Source organism: Aethalodelphis obliquidens, unplaced genomic scaffold (genome assembly GCF_003676395.1).
Source record: "Aethalodelphis obliquidens isolate GAN/ISIS:26980383/991018 unplaced genomic scaffold, ASM367639v1 scaffold71, whole genome shotgun sequence".
NCBI classification, from domain to species: domain Eukaryota; kingdom Metazoa; phylum Chordata; class Mammalia; order Artiodactyla; family Delphinidae; genus Aethalodelphis; species Aethalodelphis obliquidens.
In genome coordinates, this window is record NW_020838015.1 from 8279911 (window position 1) to 8293642 (window position 13732).

A 13732-nucleotide genomic window follows, 5' to 3' on the forward strand; every position below is an offset into this window, starting at 1 on the left:
AGTTCAGTAAGACTAAAAGCTGGTTCTTTGAGAAGATAAAATGGATAAACCATTAGCCAGACTCATCAAGAGAAAAAGGGAGCAGGCTCAAATCAGTAGAATTAGTAATAAAAAAGAAGTAACCACTGACACTTCAGAAATACATGGGATCATGAGACATTACTACAAGCAACTATATGCCAATACAATGGACAACCTGGAAGAAATGGACAAATTCTTAGAAATGCACAACCTTCCGAGACTGAACCAGGAAGAAATAGAAAATATGAACAGACCAATCACAAGCACTGAAATTGAAACTGTGATTAAAAATCTTCCAACAAACAAAAGCCCAGGACCAGATGGCTTCATAGGCGAATTCTGTCAGACATTTAGAGAAGAGCTAATACCTGTTCTTCTCAAACTCTTCCAAAATATAGCAGAGGGAGGAACACTCCCCAACTCATTCTATGAGGCCACCATCACCCTGGTGCCAAAACCAGACAAAGATGTCACAAAGAAAGAAAACTACAGGCCAATATCACTGATGAACATAGATGCAAAAATCCTCAACAAAATACTAGCAAACAGAATCCAACAGCACATTAAAAGGATCATACATTATCGTCAAGTGGGGTTTATCCCAGGAATGCTAAGATTCTTCAACATATGCAAATCAATCAGTGTGATACGCCATATTAACAAATTGAAGGAGAAAAACCATATGACCATCTCAATAGATTCAGAGAAAGCTTTCGACAAAATTCAACACCCATTTATGATAAAAACCCTCCAGAAAGTAGGCATAGAGGGAGCTTTCGTCAACATAATAAAAGCAGTATATGATAAATCCACAGCCAACATCATCCTCAATGGTGAAAAACTGAAACCATTTCCACTAAGATCAGGAACAAGACAAGGTTGCCCACTCTCACCACTCTTATTCAACATAGTTTTGGAAGTTTTAGCCACAGCAATCAGAGAAGAAAAAGAAATAAAAGGAATCCAAATCGGAAAAGAAGAAGTAAAGGTGTCACTGTTTGCAGATGACATGATACTATACATAGAGAATCCTAAAGCTGCTACCAGAAAACTACTAGAGGTAATCAATGAATTTGGTAAAGTAGCAGGATACAAACTTAATGCACAGAAATCTCTGGCATTCCTATACACTAATGATGAAAAATCTGAAAGTGAAATTAAGAAAACACTCCGATTTACCGTTGCAAGAAAAAGAATAAAATATCTAGGAATAAACCTACCTAAGGAGACCAAGACCTGTATGCAGAAAATTGTAAGACACTGTTGAAAGAAATAAAAGATGATACAAATAGATGGAGAGATATACCATGTTCTTGGATTGGAAGAATCAACATTGTGAAAATGACTCTACTACCCAAAGCAATCTACAGATTCAATGCAATCCCTATCAAACTACCACTGGCATTTTTCACAGAACTAGAACAAAAAATTTCACAATTTGTATGGAAACACAAAAGACCCCGAATTGCCAAAGCAATCTTGAGAACGAAAACTGGAGCTGGAGGAATCAGGCTCCCTGACTTCAGACTATACTACAAAGCTACAGTAATCAAGACAGTATGGTACTGGCACAAAAACAGAAATATAAATCAATGGAACAGGATAGAAAGCTCAGAGATAAACCCATGCCCATATGGTCACCTTATCTTTGATAAAGGAGGCAAGAATATACAGTAGAGAAAAGCCCGCCTCTTCAGTAAGTGGTGCTGAGAAAACTGGACAGCTACATGTAAAGGAATGAAATTAGAACACTTCCTAACACCATACACAAAAATAAACTCAAAATAGATTAAAGACCTAAATGTAAGGCCAGAAACTATCAAACTCTTAGAGGAAAACATAGGCAGAACACTCTATGCCACAAATCACAGCAAGGTCCTTTTTGACCCACCTCTTAGAGAAATGGATATAAAAACAAAAGTAAACAAATGGGACCTAATGAAACTTCAAAGCTTTTGCACAGCAAAGGAAATCATAAACAAGACCAAAAGACAACCCTCAGAATGGGAGAAAATATTTGCAAATGAAGCAGCTGACGAAGGATTAATCTCCAAAATTTACAAGCAGCTCATGCCGCTCAATATCAAAAAAACAAACAGCGCAATCCAAAAATGGGCAGAAGACCTAAATAGACATTTCTCCGAAGAAGATATACAGATTGCCAACAAACACATGAAAGGATGTTCAACATCACTAATCATTAGAGAAATGCAAATCAAAAGTACAACGAGGTATCATCTCACACCAGTCAGAATGGCCATCATCAAAAAATCTAGAAACAATAAATGCTGGAGAGGGTGTGTAGAAAAGGGAACGCTCTTGCACTGCTGGTGGGAATGTGAATTGGTTCAGCCAGTATGGAGAACAGTATGGAGGTTCCTTAAAAAACTACAAATAGAACTACCATATGACCCAGCAATCCCACTGCTGGGCATATACCCAGAGAAAACCATAATTCAAAAAGACACATGCACCCCAATATTCATTGCAGCACTATTTACAGTAGCCAGCTCATGGAAGCAACCTAAGTGTCCATCGATAGATGAATAGATAAAGAAGATGTGGCACATATGTACAATGGAATATTACTCAGCCATAAAAAGAAACTGAATTATTTGTAGTGAGTTGGGTGGACCTAGAGTCTGTCATACAGAGTGATGTAAATCAGAAAGAGAAAAACAAATACCGTATGCTAACACATATATATTCACTCTAAAAAAAATGATCATGAACCTAGGGGCAAGACGGGAATAAAGACTCAGACCTACTAGAGACTGGACTTGAGGATACGGGGTGGGGGAAGGGTAAGCTGTCACAAAGTAAGAGAGTGGCATGGACATATATACACTATGAAACGTAAAATATATAGCTAGTGGGAAGCAGCTGCATAGCATAGGGAGAGCAGCTTGGTGCTTTGTTACCACCTAGAGGGGTGGGATAGGGAGGGTGGGAGGGAGGGAGACGCATGAGGGAAGAGATATGGGGACATATGTATATGTATAACTGATTCACTTTGTTATAAAGCAGAAACTGGCACACCATTGGAAAGCAATTATACTCTAATGATGTTTAAAAAAATAGAATAAAATAAAATGATATCATGGAGATAAGTAATTAAAAAATAATAATAATCCATAGGTGTGGTGTGTTTGGTAGGCAAGCCTTCAAAGCATGGTGTCCATTGGCGAAATTTTAAATGTTGTCCTCAGTTGTCCTTAGGAACATTTAGATATATGGGAGTCCTATATAATATCCAATGATTGGCCAGATGCCCCCTTTTGATGGTTTTACTTGTCCTCCCAACATTAAAGAATCACGTTCACCAAAAATTTAGTGCATTGCTATACTTCATAAAGAAGCTGCAAAAAGTAGCTCAGAATGAACTAACACTCGAGTGGTTGCTATATACCAGGCCTATGTGTAGACAGTCCTCAAGTGTGTAAACCTGAGTATCTCCCCACAAAATAAGTAATTCGGATAATCACTAAATGCTATTTTTATACTTTTTTAAAAAGCTAACTGTTGAGGACACTGATGAGGCATGATTTATTGGAACCCCCATGATATGAACCATCTATAATTTCTCAGATCCTAAAAGAAAACACATCTTTTTACAGGAAACCTCCCCAGTTTTGAGGAGCACATTGAGGAGAGAATTGACAAAAACAGCATCCCACTCAGATATCTCCCTAGAATACTATGTCATTAGAAAATGCAGTGGAGGTCCCTTTCTTGCATAACTGCTGCATGCTATGGTCTGGCTCAGTCTGAGCAAGCACCAAGGGCAGAGGAGATGTGTTTTCCCTTGGAGAACTTTTCCCTATCCTATGATGTATGCACAAAGGGCCACCCATTCACCTACTAGACAGTGGATAAAGCCCTGTATGTGTAAAGAGGAACCTAAATATCCTTTCTTTTCCTGTCTATTAGTTTCAGTTGTTTTGTAATGTTTTCCCATGACACAATCCATCAACTGAGGACAGTTCTTCACCTGGGATTTCAGGGCAACTAGGTTTAACAGAAATCTTAAGCACACAGACTGGGAAGTCATCTCTGAACTGTTTCCTCACTGGCTCCCCTCCCCCAGTACCACCAACAATCCAACACTCAAGTTTACCTGGAGCCTTTCCTCACAGCTGTATCATCCTGTCCTCTTCTTCCTGCCAATCAATCCTGCCTGGGCCAATTCCAAATTCTTGGAAATTCTAGCTTGGGAGATTCTCCATTTCCCCAAAACCCACACACTTGGATGTTATCCTCTGCATCATATTCTCTCATTTTAAGTCCTGTCTTTTTTATTCACTTTGGCACCTAATGCCATACTTCCTTACTCTGTGACCTATTTCGTATACACATGACCTGAAGCTTTACAACTAGACTGCCCCTCCCATAGTGTTAGTAGAACTTCAAATTCTCTACGTTCTGTCTCTCACAAATACCTGAAACAGAATTGTTGCCTGCTGGTTTTTTATTTTTTATTGAAGTATAGTTGATTTACAATTTTGTTAGTTTTAGGTGTATAGCAAAGTGATTCAGATACGTGTGTGTGTGTGTGTCTGTCTGTCTGTGTGTATTCTTTTTCAGATTATTTTCCCTTATAGGTTATTACAAAATATTGAGTATAGTTCCCTGAGCTATACAGTAGGTCCTTGCTGGTTATCTATTTGCTGCCTGCTGTTTAATTAACAAACCAAACATCACTTCTCATTTTGTATTTAAAAAAATTACACATAACGTGTTCTAATGGCCATATAAATCCTGTGGAAAGCAGTAGTTTGGAAAAGAAATATACATTTTGCAGACTGTCAAAGGAAAACTGGTGTTTTCCTATGCTGCCACTGTGAAAAGTGTGGCTATACAGTCTGCCTGGGCAGAGCATGGCTCCGTAGTTTAGATTACAGTCAAAACTGCAGGCAGCTTTTCCCTGGCTGCATCATGGTTTCTAGCCTCATCCATGATTCCTTGCCCACTTATAATGTTAAAGAGCACTAGGATTTTTTCTTTTCAAATACAAACAAAACTTTGACTGTAAACAGTTGTATCCTACTTGTCTCACATGAAAGTTGAATCTTATACAGGAGAGAGGAGGGTGTGTTTGTGTGTGTTATGAACCTAAATTTAGCTCTCTCTAGGATAATCAATTCAATCCAGGATAAACATTTTTTTATACTTCTAAATAAGCCTACCTTTAAAACTCCAATTATGCCCTTTAGCCCCTTGAGGAGAATCCATGTAGGCACTTGCCTTTAGGGAAACTGTCTCTAGGCTGATTTCTTGCCATGATCTCTGTGCCGCTCCAGGTCATACTCAACTTCCTTCCAAACTGCTGTTCATAAAGATGCAGGCTCTTAAAGGTGTCTTCGCTACACCACCATACCCACTCCTGCCACTAAGCCACCATGTACTCCTGGCTGCTCACTGCATAGTAGGTATGCCTGTACTCCTGAGAGCCTAGCAGGTAAAGTCCCCCACACCCAAGCATAACCTTTCCCACCATCCTTACCGCTTATGTCTTAAATCCTCTTCTCTACCCACTCCACCCAAGTGTGCATTCACTAGAGTCTAAACATACCATGAGTCGTCCTGCCACTCTGTCTGTACTGCCTCTGCCTGAAGTTCTCCACATTCCTCTGTTCTATCTGCACATTTCTCAGGATCCACTCAAAAGCTCATTTTTTTCACCTCAGTGGTTCCTTCCATCTCTCAAGGCCCATAGGACTATGTGCTTAACACTCATTTTCCCAAATGGAATGGTGTGATAGAGTGCTTAATGGCCACCAAGTCTTTTCATTTCTGTATATACACCACTTTACAGTGTGACTTTGCAGCTTCTTCCATCAGGAGGTGGAGTCTATTTCTCTACTCCTTGAATCTGAGCTGTTCTTGTAACTCGATTTGGCCAATAAATGCAGCATGAGTAACTGGGTGACTTCTGAGCCTAGGTCTCAAGAAGTCTTGTAGCTTTCCTCTTCTCCCTGAGAACGCTGAAGCAACCACGTGAAGAAGCCCCAGCTAGTCTGCTGGAGGAAGAGAGATGATATTGAGAGGCCAGTCAGCAGCCAACCATCAGACATGTGAGTGACGCCATCTTAAATACTCAACCCTAGTCGTATTGCCAGATGACCAACTTCATGAGGAACTCTCGGAAAGACTAGCAGAAGAACCACTCAGCTGATTCTAGCTCAGATTGCTGACCCACAGAATTATGAGCAAATAAAATGGTTGTTATTTTAAGTCACTAAATTTTGGGGTGATTTGTTATGCAGCAGTAAATAACTGAAAGAGCAGGTTTTGTACTGCTGTATTCCTGGCATCTAGAGGGCATGTTCATGGTAGGTTGTCAGTAAGAGATTGCTGTGGATCCCTGTCATCAAGGTGTCACTCCTCTTTACTTAGTAGACAACCAAGCTTCCTAATCCTCATGTCTCTCCCTGGCTCTCAAACAGTTCAAAGCCTGGGCTCAACACTGTCTTCCAGGATGACACCTTGCAGTTCTTCTTCACTCCACTGGACCAACATCCATTCATTTGCTCCCTTCACAGCCCTTTGACAGGTCATATCTTTCAGCTGCATGCTGCATTCCCTTACTAACTACTTCGTTCACTAAACCCTGAGGGGCCAACCCATGGACTGCCTCAATGCCATAAAGCTGTTCTCAACTTCCCAACCTTCCACCATCACTCTGAACCCTCACTACCTGATTCACATGTGCTTACAATTAGGAGAGACCTAAGAGATTGTCTAGGACAACCCCTTCCAGTTATGAATGAGGAAAGAAAGTCCCAGATAAGAAATAATAATAATAAATGGCTTATTCAAGGTCACATGATGGCAGTATAAATACCAGAACCCACATGTCATGCAGATTATTACCTAGTAGATTGCTTATTTGTGCTTGGTTTGTGTGTGTGCAACTGTGCCCTGCAGTTTAGACTGTGGAAGTTCCTTGGAGAGTGGCATCATATCTTTTACTTCTCCTACCTTTTCACACTCTTCCTGCTATCTGCAAAGACTGACCAGTAACTACTGGACACGTCAGCAGTCAATAAATGCTTGTTGATTAATTGACATTTAAAAGGAAATTACGCTTGGAACTGTTCTGTATCTTGTTTTTGGTGGTAATTACAACCATAGGTATTTGTCAGAACTTGAACTGTACATTAAAAAGGGTAAATTATACTGTGTATAAATTTTTAAATTAAGGTATAATTCAAAGCAATTATGCTGAAGAGATCTATTTATTTGATAAATGTGGCTAAATGTATTACTGTGAGAAAAGAAATTTGGCCCTTTGAAAATAAATTTGTACATAATAGGCACTCGGTAATGTTAGTTTCCTTCCTTCTTGTGCACAAATGCTTCATGATTACCTGTCAAGACTGCTAAAGAAAGCATTCCTGCCCTAGGAGATGACTGGATCTCAGATGACTTCTAAGATCCTATGATTTCTTTGAAAGGTAAATAAATGACTGTTTTGAAACACATGTGTAAAGTAAAATATAGAAGCGTTACTACACTATTCCAAAGGTGGGCCCCCTAGAACCTTGATTTTACTTCCAAAGACTTAGACTCAGGTATAAAACTATTAACCCTCTGTTAATAGAAATTATTTTAAAACTTAAAAAATAATACAAAAGGACGACCAAATGTCCTTTCGTTGTCATTCTGGAGCATTGACTGAGAGATGTGTGTCTGTAACCCAAGTGTGTCTAAATAACCCAAGGATTATTTAGTTCTCTAGGGGATTACATCCTTGTTTGGCTTATTATTCACTAATGATTAGGATCCAGACTTTTTGAAGTGACATGTTAACTTAAAGATTTTTTGTCTGGTAGAGATGAAAAAAATTTCTGTTTGGTAGAAGAAATAATCCCAAAGACTATGGATTAACTGTCCTATAGTGCATTAACCACTTTTCTATCTAATTTAGCTATCTTATTCTAGCATTTTTACTTTCAGTATTTATATATACTGAATCTCTCAAATATTCTTTGAATCAGCCTTACATAATGCTGGGTCCCTCACTAATAAATTAGTCTTTGACATGTGTTCATTCTGTATTTGTATGTGAGTCATGTTCTTAATTTTGAAAATTATATTGTAATTATATATATTATACCCCAAACATCCTACAACATTGTCTGTGGACCATGTCCCATCCTGCACAAAGTCCCTGATATCTACTACTGACTGCTGGTTTTAATGCTGTAAGAGCACCTTGAAATACCTTTGTGATCATGCTGGTACCTGAAGAGGTCTTTTCAGGAAAAAAACTGGATACCTCTGCAAGTGCTCAAGAAAACTGCAGAAAGACTTTCTGGAACTACTCTCACAAAATGAGAAACTGATGTCTTTCCTATCATGTTACTGTTCTATCTATAAACCGAGAGGATGACATTAAGAACCTTTGTTTTAGAGATCCAGAACAAATAGACTCACACTGGGCCCTTCTTTCCTGTCAAACACTATTCCTGTAATCCGCTTTTGCTAGTAATGGCCATAAAATAACTATATTGAGCAATAAAAATTGATAAACTACCAGCTGCCTCAAAAATCTAATAGCTTTGGCAAAATATACTGCAGCTTGTTGTGATAGAGCCTCCTTTTCCCTAACACATTTTATTTTAACACTTGCCTTTTCACACTACTGAATAGTATAATCAAATTAACAGATTCAGCAAATGCTCAGTGAGTTCCAGGCACTAGACACTGCTCAGCCCTGACTACCCTCACCCCCTTCCCCAAGCAGGCTCAACTAGTACTCAGTGTCAATCATTGGTTTGCAGTTGTCCAGGATGAAAATGGAGAATAGAGCCCAAATGGAGGGTTGCATTCTGTCCTGTCAGCACCCAAAAGATTTAAAATGGAGTCAAGCAAAAGAATGGATCTCTTTCACATTAATAAAATTTAATGATCTACAACACCACTGAGTATTAAATGCATACAGATTTGAAACATCCTGAGAAACAGGAAGGGTGGGTTAAAACGTGGTTCACAAACAAACTGCTATTTATAAATATTCTGAATCAGCTTGACAACTTTATTGAAAGAGGTATGAAACAAATATCTTCCAATAAACACTCAAACTCAGAAATAATCGAAATATGGTGCCCGTTCATACAAAGACCAAAGTGCCAAGTTTCCATGCAGCATAGGGAATCCTCTGCAAAGCAAGTCTGAACCAAAATTCTAAAACGCCAAGGAGGAGGGGGTGAAGTGGGTTGAGGATATAGAACAGGAGTAGGAGTAATTTTTTCAACCTACTTTTACCCTGGTGATTATTAAAACAGAATTCTGTAATATTTCACAATAGAATGTTTTTGAAAAAATAATCTGTTTAGGCCAGCTTCTGCCTTGGGATGTAGGGAGCTGGAAGTAGTGTTGCTCTTACCCTTACAATTAGCCAAACTAAATTAAAATTCATGACTTTTATTGAGCCCATCAGAGGAGTATTACTCAAGTATTTGTTGAGAGGAGTATTTGTTCAAGTATTTTGCTTTAATTTAAAGTTGGTAGTTTGTTTTCTTGCTGTGGTGTTTTGAGAATTTTGTTTTTTGTTTTGTTTTGTTTGGCTGCACCGTGCAGCCTGTGGGATCTTAGTTCCCCGACCAGGGATTGAACCCACACCCCCTGCATTGGAAGCGCGGAGGCTTAACCACTGGACTGCCGGGGAAGTCCGAGAGTTTTTTTTTTTTAATATTCTGAATAAAAATCCTTTGTTGGTTATGTGGTTTATCAGTAAATATTTTCTCTACATCTGTGGCTTGGCTTTTTATTCTTTTTTTTTTTTTTTTTTTTTGCGGTACGTGGGCCTCTCACTGCTGTGGCCTCTCCCATTGCAGAGCACAGGCTCCGGACGCGCAGGCTCAGTGGCCATGGCTCACGGGCCCAACCGCTCCATGGCACGTGGGATCTTCCCGGACCGTGGCACGAACCCGTGTCCCCTGCATCTGCAGGCGGATCTCAACCACTGCGCCACCAGGGAAGCCCCGGTTTTTTATTCTCTTAATGGTGTCATTCACCAAGCAAGATTTTAATTTTGATGAAGTCCAATTTATCATTTTTTAAAAGGACTCATGTCTAAGAACTCTTATATTAACCTTAGATCATGAAGATTTTCTCCTATGTTTTCTTCTAAAAGTTATGTAGTTACATGTTTTACATTTAGGTATGTGCCTATTTCGAGTTAATCTTTGTCCATGATGTGAAGTTTAGGTGGAGATCTGTTTTTTACATATGGATGTCTAATTGTTCCCACACCGTTAGTTCAAAAGACTATCTTTCCTCCTCCAAATTGCTTTTGCACCTGTTTCAAAAATCAGTTGCCTGTATTTATGTAGGTCAATATCTTAACTCTCTTTTGTTCCATTGTTCTGTTTTTATCACTTCATCAATACCACTGTCTTGATTACTGTAGCTTTATATTATGCCTTAAAATCAGTGTGTTTCTCCAACTTTATTCTTCTTTTTAAAATTTGTTTTAGCTATTCTAGATCTTTTGCTGTTCTTTATAAATTTTAGAATCATCTTGTCTATATTTACAAAAAATCCTACTGGCATTTTTGTTTGAATTAGGTTAAATCTAATCATGAATCTGATGACTTTGGGGAGAAATGACATCTTTAATATGCTGAATCTTCCACCACATGAATATAGCATATTTCTCCATTTCTTTAGATTTTCTTTGATTTTTTCATGGAAGCATCTATGTTTTGTAGTGTTCAGCATAGAGATCCTGTACATGTTTTGTTAGATATATACCTGAATGTTTCATTTCTTTGGAGCTGTTGTAAATGATATATTTTTTTAAAGATTCAGTTTCTAGTTGTTTATTGTCACCATATAGAAATATGACTGATTTTTGTATTGACCTTATATCCTGCTTCCTTGCTAAGCTGTTAGTTATAGGACTTAAAAAAATAGATTTCTCTGATATATTCTAAGCAAACAATCATGCTGTTTAGGAGTAGGGATACTTTCATTTCTTTCTTTCAATCTGTATACCTTTTATATATTTTTTGTCCCTTTTTGCACAGGCTAAGACTTCTAGTATGATGTTTGATAGAAGTGATGAGAGAGCACAGCTTTTTCTTATTTTACCTTTAAGTTCTTTATCAAGTTGAGGAAGTTCCCTTCTATTCCTACTATGCTGAGAGTTTCTATTATGAATGCATTTTGAATTTTGACAAATGGTTTTGTCCTCATCAACTGATATTATCATTTGGTTTTTCTTTTTTAGACTTAATATGTTGATTACATTGATTGATTTTCAAATATTGAACCTGGTTTTCATTCCTGGGAGAAACCCCACTTGGATGTAGGGTTTTATATATTGCTGTTAGATTTGCTAATATTTTGTTGAGGGTATTTGCTTTTATATTCATGAGGGATATTGGTCTATAGTTTTCTTTTTTGTATTGTTTGTCTGGGTTTGGTATCAGGGCTTCATAAAATGAGTAGGGAAAGATTCTATCCTCTCCTGTTTTCTGGAAGAGATCTTGCAGAATTGGTGTTATCTTTTCTTTTTTTTAATTTTTTTACTTTATATTTAATAATTTATTCAATACTCATATCAATCCTATAAGTACAATACTATTATTTTCCCCTTTTGAACCAATAATGAAACATTCTGAAGCACAGAAATGTTAACAGTTTCCCAAGAGCACAGAATTAGTAAGTGGCTGAGCAGAGATTAAAATTCAGGAAGTCTGACTGTAGTCCCTGTGCCATAACCACTTGCCTATAAAATGGTGTTATCTTTTCTTTAAATGTTTGTTGGAATTTGCCAGTGAAACCATCTGGGCCTGGGCATTTCTTTTAAAAAAGATTTTTAGCTGTGAATTTAATTTCCTTAATAGATGGATCATTATTCAGGTTACTTGTTTTATCTTCAATGAGTTTTAGTAGTTTGTGGTTTTCGAGCAGTCTGTCCATTTCATTTAAGTTGTCTAACTTATGTGTGTAGAGTTATTCATGGTAGTATCCCCTTATTATCTTTTTATGTCTGCGGGGTCTATAGTGATAATCTCCTCTTTCATTCCTCATATTGGTAATTTGCTTTTTTTTTCTTTCTCAGTTTTGCTAGAGGTTTATCAATTTTATTGATCTTTTCAAAGGACCAGCTTTTGTTTTCATTTATTTTTCTCTGTTGTTTTTCTGTTTTCAGCTTCATTGATTTCTGCTTTATCTTATTTCCTTTTTCTGCTTGCTTTGGGTTTATTTTGCTCTTTTTCTAGTTCCTAAGGGGGAAGCCTAGATTACAGTTGACCCTTGAACAACAGGGGTATGAACTGTGCAGGTCCACTTATATGTGGATTATTTTCAATAGTAAATACTACAGTACTACACGATCCACATGGTTGGTTGAATCCACAGATGTGAAACTGCCAATACAGAGGAATTGAGGTTATGGAGGAACCATGGATAGGGAGGGCTGACAATAACTTAGATATGGATTTTTGACTGTGCAGAGGTTTGGCACCCCTGACCCCTGATTGTTCAAGGGTCACCTGTATTTATATGAGAGATTTTTTTCCCTAAAATATCATTTACTGCTATGAATTTCCCTCTAAGCCCACAAATTGAGTTATGTTGTTTTTTCATTTTTCTTTAATTAAAAATATTTTCTATTTTCCCTTAAAAGTTTCTCTCTGATTAATGGGTTATTTAGATATATGATATCCAATAGCCAAGTATTTGGAGCTTTTCCTCTTATCTCTCTGTTGTCGATTTCTATTTTATTTCCTTTATGGTCAGGGAACATATTCTGTATGATTTCAGTTCTTTTATATTTGAAGTTTGTTTTGTGACCCAGGATGTGATCTATCTTGTTGAAAGAATATATATTCTGCGATTGTTAGATAGAGTGTTCTGTACATATAAGCTAATTCCACTTGGTTGATAATAGTGTTCAGTTCTTACATATTCTTGCTGATTTTCTGTCTGCTAGTTCTATATATTAATTAGAGAGGAATGTTGAAGTCTCCAACTATAATTGTGGGTTTTTCTACTTCTAATTTTAGATCTGACAGTTTTTGCTTCACATATTTTGAAGCACTGTTGTTAGGTGTTTACACATTTAGGATTGTTAAGTCTTTGGGGTGAATTAAATAACCCTTTTAGCATTATGACATGTCTCTTTATATCCCACTTTATCCTTTCTTTTTAGTTTAATAGACATTTATTCTATTATTATGTATAGTTGAACAAGCTCTACACACAAAATTATATGGTTTAAGACTTTTTTTTTGAGTGGGAAGAAATTTGGGTCTCAAAACGTTTTGCGAGCCTGCTACATGTTTTCTGGAAATCATTAAGTGGACCTTTCAAGACCCTTGAAGAAAATACGAGAAAAATTGGTTCAAGAAAACCAGCAATTAGATTTCAAAATTAACCTACCTGTTAAGATAGCAAACCAAGAATTGGAAAGAATTGGGGCAATTCCTCTTCCATATTTCCTATACACTCAAATCCACCCTGGGAAACAGAACATGATGCAAGCAGAATGTAGTGGTATGCCCAGCCACAACTGGTGGCCTGGCAAGTTTGTGGAATGGTGAGGCTCTTGAGGGTAGTTTGAGCAGGGATCAGAAAAATAACTGTAGGCAACATATAAAATTGGAAACCAATTGAACTTGTATTGACACCAACTACATGACTTTTCTCAGTATCCTTATGGGAATGGATAATGTGGCTTGACCCAAAATAGCAC

General features: G+C 37.6%; 1 protein-coding gene across 4 annotated transcripts in view; it reads left to right on the forward strand.

The window, feature by feature from the left end:
* JADE3 (jade family PHD finger 3) overlaps positions 1-13732 on the forward strand; it is a 151343-nt gene that overhangs the window by 18461 nt on the left and 119150 nt on the right. Inside the window, exons 3-4 of one of the 4 annotated variants that reach the window (XM_027091369.1) lie at positions 5964-6095; positions 7400-7478. The exons of 2 other annotated variants lie outside the window; for them this stretch is intronic. In XM_027091369.1, the coding sequence (XP_026947170.1) occupies positions 7463-7478 (16 nt within the window). In that variant the 5' untranslated portion in view covers positions 5964-6095; positions 7400-7462. The remainder of the gene's footprint in view (positions 1-5963; positions 6096-7399; positions 7479-13732) is intronic. One more of the 4 variants, XM_027091368.1, reaches the window with a different exon arrangement.